Raw genomic sequence first — 16156 nt, 5'->3', positions numbered from 1 at the left:
GGGTTCAGCATGTTCCAAACATTTACTCGGCTTTTAAAAAGAACAGAAGTGTTGGGTTTCCACCTGCTACTGTCCTCCACTGAAGCTTTTGTTGTCCTGAAACCGAAACTCGGACTTTATTCTGGATTACAGGCTCCAGTCTGGACAAAGCCGCGATACTGCAGCTCTAACAATGAATCTGTTCATAGTTTATAGGGCAGATAAATGTATCCCCTGCATACTGGTATCTCTGTATCCTCTGAAGTAAACAGCACTTAAAAACATGACTGGTCTGTAGATTCACAGTTGGTTGATTCTTCAATATTTATTAACATTATTATTTATGCATAACTCATTTAACCAGTATGACCAAATATGAGGATCTTACTCAGAAAACAAGATAAAAATACAAGAATAAGGTTGAAATAATATGAGGAAAAAAGTCATAATATTACGAGAATAAGGTCGAAATAATACACGAGAATAAAATATTAATAATATGAGAAGAAAGTCATGACAATAAAGTAGAAATAAGAGAGTAAAGTCGAAATATTACAAAAATAAGGTAGAAATGATATGAGAATAAAATCGTAAAAATATGAAGAAAAAGTGAAATTCTGACAATAAAGACGAAATAATACGAGAATAAAGTCGTATTATGAGGGGGAAAATATTACAATAAAGTTGAAATGTGACGAGAATAAGGTCGAAATAATGCGAGGATAAAATCATAATAATATGAGAAAAAAGTGATAAAATTATGAGAATAAAGTAGAAATACGAGAATAGTCATGAGAATATTGTTGAAATAATACGGGAATGTAAAGTCGAAATATTACGAGAAAACATTTTTAATATGAGAAAAAAGTAATAAAATTATTAAAATAAAGTAAAAATACGAGAATAAAATAGCACTGAGGAGAATGTAATACTATTACGAGAAATAAAGTTGAAATATTACAAGAATATGTTCGAAATATGAGAATAAAATCGTAAAAATTTGAAGGAAAAAGTAAAACTATAACAATAAAGATGAAATGTAACGAGAATAAAATCCCAATAAAATGAGGAAAAATAATATTAAGAGAATAAAGTTGAAATATTACGAGAATATTGTCCGAAATTATATGAGAATAAAGTCGTAATAAGATGAGAATGAATTCATAATAATATGACTTTATTCTCGTAATTATTTTTATTTTCTAAGCGTAGCCCCAGTACTCCCAGTACTCCCAGTACTCCGTCGGAACCATGAAGCCTCGGTGTGCATCGCTGCAATGCAACAGTGCCATCTATGGAGCTGCAGCCCCGTCCTGCATGCATCACGTTGCAGCCTGTGTGCGTCCAGACGCCGCCGCCTGTGGACGCGCCTGTCATCTGGAGGAAACTCCTCCCCGCAGACAGCGCGTCCTGTCGCCTTCCCAGCGCAATGGTCTCCTGGATCATCTCTAGACTTGTGGTGTAAGTCGTTTTATTCGTTTTATTTATTTTTTCCTCCATTTCTCTCCGTCTATACCTTCAGCGCTATAGGAATGAGACAGAAACGGGTTGGAGCGGGTCTGAGCCTCTCCGTAACGGTGCAGCGGCCCCCGCAATCTCCTCCAACAGCCTAATTTAATCAGAATCAAACGCGAGAGCGGATCAGGTGACGGGATATTAATTTTTCACTGAACAGGGTGTTTTGAGCAGGACTGCAGTTTGGACCCTGAGCAGGAAGCTGAGCCAGGCCTGCAGACCTGTTCTATTTCTGAGGCAGCGCTCTGCAGCCAACAGCTCTTTGTGTTTATCAGGCAGATTCTTACAAACATGACGGAGCAACTGAGTTATACATTACAGTGCTGGGGATGAGTCAGATCATCCGGAGGTGACAGGAGCCGAAAGGTCACTAGTGTTTCTGAACAACAGGAGCGGTCTTTCGGTGTTTGTGTCCCAGATTGGAAGCGGTACAAAGGGGATGGCTCAGTCTTCTCGGGTTACATTGCAACACTTGAAAATGTCTTGGCAGGAAGGATGCAAGTTATCGATTAAAGCTGCAGGACGTAACTTTTATAAAAACATATTTTTTAAATATTTGTTTGAACTGTCACCATGTCATAACAGTATGTTCCGAGACAGATAATCAAGCTCCTCCGCTTTCTCCCAGTGCTTCCAGTGCTAACTACAAAACAACCAATCAGAGCCAGGAGGCGGGTCTTAGAACATCCCGCCCCCTCCCACTTCCCCGTTGCTCTCTGTTAGGCTGCTGTGAATGCTAAGGCTAGTAAGCATTGTCACCAGTGTCAGCGGATAAACAGTATTCCCGTATTGGTAAGTTAAGTTTATCTACTATTAGCACATTTAGTAGCAAGTACATGAATTGATTGACAGCGCTAAGAAGCTCATCCCAGTTCTGAATGGTTGTTTTTGGTCAGAAACCGTGTGTTTCTGCAGTAGCTTCTCTCACAGATTATGTGTCTCATATTATACGTCACTATAAAACTTACATACTGCGGCTTTAATGAGTTAATCTGAAGTTGATTGATCTTATAGATCTTGATTGATAATCGGCCATTTTTGTACAAACCTGAGTTTTCTCTTGTATGTCAAAGGCCAACCATCTTCCAGTTACCTAAAAGGCTAAGATTTTTATAATATGCTGAAATAAAAAAAAAACAGATAACTGTGGTTTTCTCACATTATTAAATTTAATAAAGAAACAGGAACCTCTTACGCGGCTGGATAGATAAGTTAAGCTTGTGAAGTGTTTGAAACAGAACCGCATAAAGTCCGTTCTGCTAAGGCCCCGCCGCCATCTTTGTTTCTGTATCAACGGTCGGCTCTGCTTAGGAATGCCCAGCGGCGCCCTCTGCTGGATGGCAGCCAAACTACAGCACTAAAAGAAGGTCTTAGCGGACTTTAATTTTTATTTTTATTAATATTTTAAACCTTTATTTAACCAGGTGAGTTATTAAGAACAAATTCAAATGTAGAATAACGACGAATGGAAGATCAAGCATCTCACTTTACAATAAACAATAAACATTAGCAACATTGTTGAAATCATAAAACAGTAACAGCTTGACGTTATTAGTTAGTCAGTTAGAACTAATTTTAATCAAATTAACCATTAATCAACAATTGATTGTAAGTTATTAATTGTTTGCATCCTTCCTGTGTATTCATGGTGATATTTTCCTTCAATAACTGCAGTTATCATGATGACAGTGACATGTGGGGAGGATACAAACAGCTGGGTCACCAAGCCTGGAACAGTCCAGAAATTAAATTTAGAATATAAGATCCTGTTACAAGCTGGAGCTCCTCAGCTCCGGCTGTTAATCAGAAGAGCTGATATTCTGACTCTCCTTGTTCTGTTGATCTCCGTTAGCTGGCTGACCAGGCAGGCTTCAAGGTTGCAATGTGATGTGGGTCAGTAACCTGATCTCGTCCTGATCTGTGTCACCAAAACACAACCCTGCATGGCGGGCAGGTGTCTGCTGCAAATCCAGAGGAATTTCAAGAAAAAAATCTAATTTTATCTTTTGCATGCTGGGCAGCTTGCAAAGCCAAATCTGTGGTGGGGAAATGTGTCTCTGCTTCATTTGGATAGGCTATATTTAAAGAACTGTTGCACACAATTTGTTGTTTGACTCAGCAAGAAGCCGAGGAGATATAATGACTGCAACTCACGATTGTTTTAGTAATCAATTATTCTGATGATTAATCAATTAATCTGATAAAAATTGGCACATTCAGCATATTTTTCATTTTCATTTAAGCATTTTTATAAAATAACTACATTAAAATATGCAAACCAACATATAATTCAATTCTGTTTTTAAATAAGAAAATTGACATTTTATTGCCTATAAAATAACGTAGCATTCTTTTAGCCTACATTTGATTATTTATAACGAAAGATGCATCTGCAGCTAAAAAAAATAATTCTAACATAAACCTTTACAATAAACAACAAACATTAGCAACATTGTTGAAATCATAAAACAGTAACAGATTGACGTTAGTCAGTTAGAACTAATTTTAATCAAATAAAATTAACTAAAACTAAATGTAATCAAATTTAATCAAATCTGCTTGAGTGAGTAGGAATGATCTGTTGAATTTTTAAATGTAACTGATTTATAAAGGGTGTTTAATAGATTTTACTTTACATAATCTGAACCAGGTGAAGCTAAAACTTCGTCCTGAGGAGTTCTGAGTTGAACATATTTACACAAATTGTTTTTTCTTTATTTTAAATGTAAAATGTAAATGTTTTTGCATTTTTGACTCAATTGTATGTTGTTTTTTCCCCCAATAGTTTTCTTTTTTTAGATTCATAAGTTAGCGATTAATCGATTACTAATTTAGTTGACAATTATTCCGACTAATCACAATTAATGCGATTAATCATTTCCGCACTAGATTTAAGATATTTCCTAAAACTGGTGGAGAAATTGATTCAGTCAATCATGATTGGTGCCTTTTTAAAGGTTGACATGTTAAAGCTGAACTTCCCCGCTGTGAGACAGTAAACGATATTTCATTGTACTATATTTTAATCTGTTTTAAGTCCTGATTTTATATGATTCATTCATATTTGGACTGGGATTTATTTGAACCATTTCTGTCCTTTAGACTTGTTTTTGGTACTCTATATCCTGCTTACTCGTCTTATAAGGCTGTGAAGACAAAAGATGTGAGAGAATATGTAAGTACGGTTTCAGAAATAACTAAATCTGGTTTGTACACTGCTGCTCTGTGTGACTACATATACTTTCCTTTGGTTTTTCAGGTGAAATGGATGATGTACTGGATAATATTCGCCCTTTTTACTACAGTGGAGGTGTTTACAGATATGTTTCTTTGTTGGTAAGTCGGCTCACAAAGATACACAGTTTGTTCTCTTACTGTCTGAAGTTAAATCAGATCAAACTTCTCTTTTTTTGGTCTGTTAGAATTACTAAAATTATTTCTATTTGCTAAACGCCACAATAATGAGAGAGAGGTGTCATTAATATCTTCAGAATCAGATATAGGGTGTGAAAGCATCTTTAGGTGCATTCATGCTAGCTCTGTTTAGCTAGTTTAGTCGAACTGCTGCTCGTTTGTCGAGAAAGTTCGGTTTGTTTGAGTAGATGTGAATGCAGATACCGACCAAAAAAAGAAAACTAACCCGGCTAAAAACCCAGGTCCGTTAAAGTGAACTTTCTAACAAGGTTCGAATACATATGTGAATGTCAAAGCAGAAAGTCAGACTACAGCGCAAGGCATTCTGGGTAAATATAACCAAAACAAACCCAACGGGAAAAACGGCTCGTGTTCTTCTACCAAAAACAAAACATAAATCCTTCAACAGCTAAAATCTGATGCTACTCTATTTTTATTGACATTTCGTGAAGAAGGAAGTTGCACTCATGTCGGTTTTCATGTCATTTATTTCAGTGGTTTTTGGTGCAGCGCCCCCACTGGTGAGGACGGGAACAGGTTTTTCAAATAGATAACTGAAAGTGGGAAAACATTTACTAGCGGCGGCAAAATGTTAAATAACCATTGAAAAATTATAACTAACTGGAACTATTTAATATTTTTGCTTTATTTAATTTTAGCCTTTCGGACTATTAAACAGTTTGAAAGGCTAAAAAAATGGTGGGGAAAAATAAAAGATGTTTTCCCCACATAAGCCGTTCACATGAGCTGTCGGGACTCTGTACTCCTGGTGGCATTTGTGCCAGTACGCAAAATGTCGACAGCAAAAGTTGGGAGAAAACATCAGGATCCTTTGGTTTTTCAATAATAATTTTATTGAGTATTCATTACCCAATTGATGTTCATTATCGCAATACAATTCTTTGACCTTTTTGAATTTTGCACTTAAAAATTAACCAAAGTATATAAAACTAAGAAAAATAAAGAATGTTTAGCTAACAATAACTAATGAAAACGAACAAATACGCTTTAATGGCTTTTTAAAACTAACTGAATTAGACAAACTATAATGAAAAACCCAAAACTATTACAATCCTGAAAATGTCCCCAATAAAACCGGGTCTATCAGCCGTAAAAAAGTTTATGTAAACATTTGACTTTGAAAAAGCAGTAAAAAATAGGATAAAAATATTTTCTTGTGTTTACAAACTTCTGGTTTTAGCTGTATTTAGCTGAAATAATTAAGTTTAAACACTGAGAGGAAAGTAGTTTTTGACTGAACACGGTTTCTGTCCTTCCAGGCTTCCTTTCTACTACGAGCTGAAGATAGCCTTCGTTGTGTGGCTCCTGTCGCCGTACACCAAGGGCTCCAGTGTGCTGTACAGGAAGTTCGTCCATCCCACGCTTTCCTCAAAAGAAAAGGTGAAGCTCCTTTCCTCTATCTTGCTTTGTTTTCTGCTGTGTCCTCTAAAGTTCACAGATTTTCAGCCTGCAGGCTGGAAGATTAAGTGACTAAGAACAAAAGTGCCTTTATGCCAAGTTTCTTTCCCACTTTAGCCGTTAAAATGTGTTTGGTGATGGAGTGAGAGGAAATGTCACGCTGCTTTTCCACTTCTACTGCGCTTTTTTTCCCCTCAAGGTACCTCAGGAAACAGATAAATTGTTTTTCTCAGGATCAGAAATGGCAGCAGCTAGCTGAGTGATGTGATAACGAGGGAAAATCTGCAAGTGGGAATTTTAAAATGTTTTTTTATGTTGTTATTTTAAGGACATCGATGAGTACATCTGCCAAGCAAAAGACAAAAGCTACGACACATTGGTGCATTTTGGGAGGAAAGGACTGAATGTTGCAGCCACAGCTGCAGTTATGGCTGCTGCAAAGGTAACATGCAATATGCAGACATAGTTAGCATTAGCTGAAGGGTAGAAAAACACTGCAAAAACACAAAATGTTACCAAGTAGTTTTAGTCCAGGCTCTAGTGCAAATATCTTAGTTCACTTGAAATAAACCAAAACCTACAAGGAACTTATTAGCAAATTATAGAAGCTTGTTTCAAGTAAATAATCCCTCAAAACTGATGAAAAAGTTCTTACGCAACTGGCAGATTATTTCACTTATAGCATGAAGAAATGAGAATCTGGAAGTGGATCTAATACTTCTTATCGGTATTAAGGATTTTTTTTAACTTAAAATAAACTATCTCTTGCTAAAAAGTCACTTGTAAGTTAGTTTTGTCTTATTTCAAGTGTACTAAGATATTTGCATTAGAAAATACTTGGTACGATTTTTGTATTTTTGCAGTGTTTTCTACGGAAGCTGAAAGCTGACATTTTCCACATATATTTTTCCAGATGGTTTTCCCAAGATAAGTAAATTTTCCACTTTCTCGAGATAAAGAGTTAATTTCATCTTGTGAAAACAAACTTTGTTTTAACTCGTTATCTTAAGGAAACAGTTAGAAATTAACTCGTTATCTCGCAAAAATCTGAATTTTACTCGTTAATTTCATAAAACAGGAAATATCTTGAGATAACAAGTTAATCTCAAGAAAACAAAATTAGTTTTTTGAGATTAGGTTTGATTTCTCGAGATTAACTTATTTCAAGAGTATTTCCTTATGGTTTTCTCAAGATAGAATTAATTTCCTGTTTTCTCAAATTAACGAGTAGAATTCCTGTTTTTGCGAGATAACAAGTTAATTTCCATCCGTTTTATTAAGATAACGAGTTAAAACAAAGTTTGTATTTACAAGATGATTGGTGTGTGTGTTAAATCCCATTTAACACACACACCAATCATTTTGAAATTAACTCGTTACCTCGAGAAAACCATCAGGAAAATGTAAACATCCGCTCTCAGCTTCTGTCGATTTCTGACCTTCCTGATTTAATTTACATTCTTCAAACAAAAAGCCTTTAAGCAGTTATGCATTTATATCTACTGGATTTAAGCAGAAAGCCTGATGTCTCCAATTTAGGGTCAAGGTGTTCTGTCGGACAGATTACGGAGTTTCAGCATGCAGGATCTGTCGTCCTACCAGTCTGACCCGAACGAGACCGGACCCAGCGCCGCCCAGCCCGCCGCAGCTCAGCACCGAACCAGACCCATCATCCGCAGCAAGTCAGAGAGCCACAAGGGTGAGACGGTCTAAACGCTCTGCTGCTTTTACAGGATCACAAACTGGTTTAAAGCTCTGCTTCCGTATTCACAACCTGTGATTTTTAACCAGAAACTTTAATTAAATTGCATCTTCAAGGCGCTATGAATGCTTTACCATGCAGTCACCGTCCTGCAAAAAAGTAATAAATACGTTTTTTAAATCATTATCTTTATCACAATAGTACTACCAGAGGTGGACAGAGTACCAGAAAATTGAACGAAAGTAAAAGTCGCACTACTTCAACATGTTTTTACTCAAGTAAAAGTAAAAAAGTACGTGGTAAAAAGTCTGCTGACCAAATTATTAATCATTTAATATAAAAAAATTACATAATCAGACCAACAAAAATGTAAAGTTAAGTGGAAATTTTGGTATTTTAAGCACAAAAATGACAACAATTCATATAAGTAGCAAAAAATAACAAAATCAGGCCAAAGAATTTTTTTCCAAATCAGTTTCTTTCAGTATAAAAAACTCTTGAAACTTTTACAAAAACTGCAGGTGTGTTTCTGTGTCTGGTGAATCTTTGGTTAAAACATGTTTGTTTTTTATTCAGTGGGTAGAAAATCCGGAAATTTTTCTACCCAGAAATTTTACTCAAGTAAGAGTAGAAATAATTCATTATAAAATTACACGAAGCATAACGTAGTAAAAATACTCTTAAAAGTAAACAATTTTCAAAAGTTACTCAAGTAAATGTAATTGAGTAACTCAGAGTTACTACCCAACTCTGAGTACTGCAAAAGTCCATATCGTCCACCTCTCTTTATCCTTCTTGCTGAAACAATCGTGATAAATCGATTATTAAAATAATCATCAACTAATTTAATAATCGATTTATCTTTAATGGGAGTATAAAGACTCAAAAACATAAATGTGCTGAAAGAAACAAACTCAGAGCAGCAATAAGCTGAAATAGTTTGCAGAAGTTGAAGTGAATGAGGTTTTTTAGGAAATCACTGCATTAGATAAAATGGAGATGAGGAACAAAAAAATACTGAATACACTGCAAAAACTAAAATATTACCAAGTTTTTTTGGTCCAGTTTCTAGTACAGATATCTACACCAGAAATATGACAACATTACTTACGAGTAACTTTTCAGCAAGAAATAGGAGCTTGTTTAAGTAAAGAATTCCTTAATACTGATGAAAAATTATTAGTTTCACTGGCAGATTATTTCACTTATGTGCTTTTTAATCTATATGAAAAGATTATTGACATAAAGTAAGCTCTTATATCTTAATGAAAAGTTACTTATAAATTTGTTTGACCTCATTTCTAGTTTACTAAGATATTTGCACTGGAAACTAGATTAAAATCTTGGCAGAATTGTGTGTTTTTGCAGAGTAATAAAAATTTGATGCTAGTTTGTGCTCCAACAAATTGCTCTCTGTCTCATTATGGTTTCTTCCAGCAGTTTTTTTTATTATCTGAGCTTTTAAGTCTCCACCAAACACAAAAACCAGTTCAGTGGCAGTAACCCCATCCAAACCCGACTTTCATCTGCCCGTCATCCTTCCACCAACGTCTGTTTTTCCACGGTGCAGATTTTGACATGAATGAGTATGAGGTTCTGGGCTTGGAGCAGTTGGACTCCGCAGAGTTTCTGGCTCTGCCCCAGTCCGGCCCGCTCTCCGCTCCCGCTCCGCCCGCCAGTCCTGCAGCTCAGGAGCAGACTGAGGAAGGGCCGGGGAAGGAGGTGCAGGCCACGTCGAGCTCCCCGCAGCTCAGGATGAGCAAGAGGAGAGCTCCGGAGGTACGCAGCCTGGTGAGCGCGGCTGCTGCCTGACGGCAAACCCAGATGGGAACTACGACGCCGGGTCAGAGCCGGTCCAGAGCCGGTCCGGGTGGAAAAACAAAGGAGGAGCACATTTATGCCAAAAAAACACAGAAATGTTGAGATTTAAAAAAAAAACATGGAAATTTCTGTGTTTCAAAAGTTGGAACACAAAAAAAACTCAGTGATTTCGACAAAAATCTCAGAAACATTGCAAAAACGTTGAAAATTTGGAGATTAATCTCTGAAATTTTCAAGAAAAAACGTGGAAATTTCTGAGTTTGAAAAGTTTAACATTTGCTCCAAAAAACTCAGAAATTTTGACAATTTCAGAAATTTTCCTGAAGAACTTTGGAAATTTCTAAGTTCCCAAGATGAAAAGTCTCAACTTTTAAAACTCAAAAAATTCCCCAAGTCAAAAATGTTTTGAAACTCAGAAATTCAGAAAGTTATTTTCTAGAAAATTTCTAAAATTAGTCTCAAAATTTAGATTTTTTTCTGGCCAATTTTCAACTTTTCAAGTTTGAGCATTTCTAAGCTTTTTTTATAGAAAATTTCTGAGATATATCTCAAAATTTATTGTTTTTCCCAGCAAATTTTTGACTTTTCAAACTCAGAATTTTTAAATTCTTTTCTAGATAATTTCTGAGATTGATCTCCAAATATTAGAGTTTTTTTCTACCAAATTTTCAACTTTTCATACTCAGACATTTCCTTTTTAGAACATTTCTTAGTTTTCTCTAGCAAATCTTTGACGTTTCAAACTCCGAAATTTCCAAGTTTTTTAGGAGAAAATTTCTTAGATTAATCTCAAATTTCTTTCAGTTTTTCTGTCAACTTTTCAAACTTAGAAATTTCCACATTTTTTTTAAAACATTTCTGAATTTTCTTCTAGCAAATCTTTGATTTTTCAAATTTTTTGTATCATTTTTTAAAATTATTTTTCAAGCTCAGAAAATTTAAAGTTTTTTTCCAGAATATTTCAGAGATTAATCTGAATATCTCAGTGTTTTGGTGGAAATTTGCTCCTTTCTTCTTCCACGGCCCTGATACGCTGTCGTCCTCTAACACACTAACTTCTGCAGCTGCATCTTTAAGCGATCCTCTCAGTCCAGAAGTCGGTCTGCTGAGTGCGGCTGTTCAGAGAATCTCTGCAGTAACGCACTAACCTCGTATGCATTTACATCGATTTAAAAGCATCAGTGATCGCTCATGTTTGGAAATGTGGAGGGGGAAACAAGTATTTAACAAGTCAACGTCTTTCTCAATCATTTCGCTGAAAATCCTCCCAAGTTTAGTGCTCTTTCATTTAACAGCCTTTTACTGGGATGCTCTCACCTCCTGGTGGTGTGTCAAACTCAAGGCTCAGGGGCCAAACCTGGCCCGCCTTAGCTGTTAATGTGGCTCTCTAGATCAAACCTTAACAACCTAGAGAGACATTTTTGCTTTTAGTCCAGCTAAACAACATTTGTTTAGAGCCAGAAAAGCGACACGAAGCAAATTATCTCATTTAGCTTAGCCTATTTGACGTGTTTGGCTTTTCTAAATGCTCTACGCCGGACTTAAAACCAGCTTTTCCTTCAGCAGTGGAGTCTTGTGCAGTGAGCTTTCGTAGAGGTTGGGTGTAAAACATCGCATCAGCTGATTCCAGGTTATTGGCTTTTTGAAATGTTTTCTTTTGAGTCTTCTGTCAGAGACCTTGTGAGGCGAACCTGGTTGTAGCTGGATTATGATGAAATTATGCTAATCCTGGCTCCAACTGACTTATTCAGAGGTTTGTGGTGAAGAGAGCTCTTTGCTGTTTCTGATCATAAAATGCTTCTTGGTAAATGAAACTTTTACCCCATTAAACAAACATTTACTGAGGAAAATATTGTTTTGTTCCATACAGTTTTCCCCACTTTCTCATAGAAAATTGCAGTAAATTTCTGACGTGAAGTGCCTGCCGCTGTGTTTTATCCAGCTATATTATATAAACCTCGTGCTTTGTGGAGTGGAGTGACATTTATTTAATATGGAGGCTGTTGCTTATTTGTGATATAATACAAAGATGATACCCAAAACAGATTTACATTTACAGAAACATTACAGGAAAATAAAAGAGAACATTTCCAGTGGTTACATAAACATGTGGATAATATTACATTTATTTTTCTGTTTTTAAGGACAATTTCAACAAATCATTTCAATTAAAGAAGAAAAAACACAGAAATAGTATTTTATTTGATTTAGATTATGACTGTCATGTTGTTTTCAAAATTATGATTTACTGAAAGACAAGAGTTTGAATTGAGACTTTGTAAATATATATTTTTATTAGATTTTTACTTTGTTATTGAAAAGTATTGCCTTTAAAGTCCTGAACATTTTGTCCAGAAATAGTCAGCTGAAAAGAAACATCCTTTTTAAAAACCCAAATCTCAAAAAATTTTATGAATTTTTTTTTTTTACCTATTCAGCCATAATATAAGTATGAACTATTTTAAGTAAACAAATGATAATTTTTTTTGTTCATTTATTTATTTTTGTTTCTAGGCTTATAGATCCAAAACTTCAAATGATTTTTGAATTTTTTCCTTGTTATATGAAAAGCAAATTGACTGACTGAGTTGGTCTGATTGAAGAAAACTGAAAAAAATATTTTCTCTTTGATTTAGGTCAGTCTTCATTTGAAAACACTCTCTATATATAGCTAAGTTTTAGTATAGCAATAAAAAGCAGACAAGGTGTACAAGGAGTAGATGTAACCATGACAACAGTAGGAAAGCAGAAAGCTTGGAAAAGATTATCATTTGTGTCGCATCTAGCATTTTTATAAGTAGATTTTGATGTAAAAGTCGAAGTTTTGTCCTAATTTATTCTTGAATTGTAGTCGAGGGCCACAAGAATCAATCCAAGGGCCGCAAATGGCCCCTGAACCTTACTTTTTGAACACCTTTTGATATAAAAGCTTCAATTGACTTCAAAGATTTCTGTCATCAACTGAAACAGTTTGCATAAGTTTAGTCTTCTATTTGATTTTACACATAAAAACAATAAAATGAACCTTTTTTCTGAGCTTCATGATCCAAAATGGCGGCGGCAGCTTGAGCCGGTCTGATCACACTCCGTCTGCCTCTGTGCTTCCAGCCTCCTCTTAGAGTCCTGAGGCCTCTCACAAGATCCAGGAGTGCTCTTTCTTCAAACAACGAAGCCATGTGAAGCCGTCTCCTCCAGCTGCCTTCGCTGCAACGAGTAAAAATACCGAATGGCCAGAAGCTCCACGACTGAAGCAGCCCTGCTTTGAAATGCCGTTTTACCAAAGTGACCTACGAAGACCCCTAATTCACAGCATAAATATATATATATATATAGATATATATATATAAACCCCAGTGGCTCATGATGTTAAGAGGAACGAGGTTTGGTCGCTCCATGTTGACAGACACTTTGCATTTAAATATGTATTTATGTACAGTTTGCGTACTTTATCTCATGCTTTTGGTTGTTTTTATATATCAGAGGTGGTTGCATGTGTGTTCCTCGTCATTGGTCTTAGTTTTTACGAATGTACTTTAGAGGAAATCATCACCATGGAGAAGGAACGAGACTCAAGCCGAGGACTCAAACAAAACACTGCTTTTGTTTTGTTTTATTTATTGTGATTCACGAAATGATCCATGCTTTCATCGTCCACTTATCAGACGTTTACCTCTCTCTGTCTCTTTCTCTCTCTGTGGGCCTTAAAGAAACAGAAACCCAAAATTATTTGCACTATGTCAATAATATACATCACTGCCCTCAGACAAAGTTGTGGCTCAGTTTTCTTATCAACTATTATTTTTAAGAGTTTGATTTCTTCCGTCTGTGCTTCACTACAATCACTTTGGTTTCTAAAGACTGAATATTTCTTAAAAGATTTAGAAATTTAAAGGTGACTTATTATGAAAGATTCACATTTTGCACGTTTTTATACTTCCATTTGAGTCTCTACTGCTTCTAAAAAGAAAAAAAACACTCTGCCATTGTTTGGCAATAACTTAATATTTTTTGGTGTCTGGAAAAGGAGCAGTTTCAAAACGTCCCCATTTTTAAGTCACATTTGCGCCACGTTGTTACCTAGCAAGCCCAGCCAAGCCCAGCCCTGTCACCTGGCAACCCCAGTCAAGCCCAGCCCTGTCACCTAGCAACCCCAGCCAAGCCCAGCCCTGTCACCTGGCAACCCCAGCCAAGCCCAGCCCTGTCACCTAGCAACCCCAGCCAAGCCCAGCCCTGTCACCTGGCAACCCCAGCCAAGCCCAGCCCTGTCACCTAGCAACCCCAGCCAAGCCCAGCCCTGTTACCTGGCAACCCCAGCAGAACTCCAGACTAAAAACTCATATTTTCAGAATGATTACATGATACATGTTTTGTGTCGCCCGTAGATCTATCCTAACCTGTTCAAGTAAGCATAATAGGTCACCTTTAAGGCTGAAAACTGCTAAATGAAGTGAATTTTTATGTTTGAAATCACTTATTGCTGTTGACTGAGCAGCTCTGCACACTCTGGTTGTTCCTCCTGGTGACCTGAGCCGCTTTTTGTTGTAGTTTATTCACTGAGCCCGAACCTGATTTTCACTGTGTTGGTGTGCAGTAATCTTACATGGTTGCATCTGTATCTTTTACGGTGGTAAAAGAAGAAAAAAAAACCCAGAAGCTTCTCAGGTACAACTGTTCTGTTTACATCATTCACTCTGATATTGTAGATATACTTATTATGCACATTAAACTGTTCTTTCAGTGGATTAAATTGTGGAAAAGAAGCAGGATGTTTCTAATCATGTGTCAGTGCAGTCAGTGATAGTGTTGGAGGTGATTTCCATACATTAAATTTAATGCTCAAGCTTTCTGCATGATATTAATTTTTATGAACATTTGATGATTTTATGTGAAGCCACTCTGGTTTAGTTTCTCTGTAGACACATAAAATATAACGTATTTGGTTGTGCTACCGAAAAATCAGCTTTCTCAGACATTTAGAGTCATGTGAAAAAATGAGGACACCCCAAAAAATTATTTCTTTGCTCTAAAAGAAAAAAAAAGTACATTGTTTTACATAATAAACACAGGGAAAAAATCCCACAGGAGCTCAATGAGATCCAGATCTGGGCCAACTTGCTTCATTACATTCAATTCCTTCGTTTCCAGTCATTTCGTTGTGAATTTCCCGGCATGTTTTGGGCCATTTTCAAGTTTAAAATGGCTCTACTTTAAATTTTTCATGATGAATTTCATTAGGTTGAGCCGGACATTTGGTTTGCGTCAAAAATGTCCTCTGTTCTTGTATCCGAATACAAGGTTTCAGCTGGTTTCAAAAACTCAAAGTTTAACACTGTTATGATTGGAATTTAAGATTAGTATTGTGACAGAAATGTGCGGACGTCATCCAGCCAATAAATTTGCATCTACCTATGATCGCCACAAAAAGCTAGCTACTTAGCTAGCGAAGATATGCTAGCAGTGAGATGTCGCTAACTTCAACCGTTACATAACGTATTCATATTGCTTTTAATATCAACAGTAGCAAGATCCTGCTGTAGATTCTGAGAGGTTTTTGAAGACTTATTAAAAGTCTGATTAGACCTTCTTTCAGTGTTGTAGTTTGACCGTCACCCAGAATAAGGCGGCGCTGGTCATCCTTAAGCGGAGCCGTTGATACAGAAACAAAGATGGCGGGCAAAACAAATTGGGGGAAAAAACGGTCCTAACAGAGTCCGGTGTGGGATAAATAAAGTATTTTATGTGGTAGTTTTAAAATATAAACAATCAATGAGCTTCTTAAGTTTAACATCAACAGTGCTTATTCAGCTGAACTGCATGATGGACAGCATATAATAAAAAAAATGGCCTTTTATGTTATTGGCCACCATACTCTTGATAAAAGGGAAAACTCAGGTCTTTACGAAAATGACAGCTTATGAATTAATCATTAGTAGATTAGGATCAATCAACTTTAGACTAACTCAACTGATCACTGATCAGACCTCTTCCCTATCAAACTTACTAGCGCTTTCATTTCTTTTAATATTTATTTTTCTATATTGATAAACCTGATTAATATCTAAATGTCCCAAAATTAAATATTAGCAAACACAGGCTTTAGCAGGGTGTCCTAATTTATTCACGACTGTAAATCCAATTCAGTCCTTCAATTTTTCTGGCAGGCCAGAATGAAACATTTCTTCAGTAACTAATTGATGTCAACTCAAAGTAAAAAGCAAAGATGTGATGACATAATTCATAACTGTTGATTTATGACTCCAAACAACTTCATACACAATAATAAAAAAATAGACAGCACATGTGATG

At 36.1% G+C, this 16156-nt stretch overlaps 1 protein-coding gene across 2 annotated transcripts; it reads left to right on the top strand.

The window, feature by feature from the left end:
* Window positions 1-1219: 1219 nt before the first annotated feature.
* reep1 (receptor accessory protein 1) lies at window positions 1220-16150 on the top strand. Of its 2 annotated transcripts, none has more exons than XM_032547911.1 (8): window positions 1220-1440; window positions 4597-4669; window positions 4754-4830; window positions 6189-6309; window positions 6656-6769; window positions 7867-8026; window positions 9600-9820; window positions 12959-16150. In XM_032547911.1, exons 1-8 carry the CDS (start codon window positions 1274-1276, stop codon window positions 13028-13030), a joined length of 1005 nt encoding a protein of 334 aa, XP_032403802.1. In that variant the 5' UTR covers window positions 1220-1273; the 3' UTR covers window positions 13031-16150. The 2 variants fall into 2 exon arrangements, with proteins under 2 accessions (XP_032403802.1, XP_032403803.1); XM_032547912.1 differs by having other exon boundaries at window positions 1222-1440; window positions 9600-9808.
* The last annotated feature ends 6 nt before the right edge of the window (window positions 16151-16156 follow it).

This window comes from Xiphophorus hellerii, chromosome 19 (genome assembly GCF_003331165.1).
Source record: "Xiphophorus hellerii strain 12219 chromosome 19, Xiphophorus_hellerii-4.1, whole genome shotgun sequence".
Taxonomy (NCBI): domain Eukaryota; kingdom Metazoa; phylum Chordata; class Actinopteri; order Cyprinodontiformes; family Poeciliidae; genus Xiphophorus; species Xiphophorus hellerii.
Note: the sequence above shows the minus strand (reverse complement) of the source record. Positions and strands in the feature narration are given on the sequence as shown.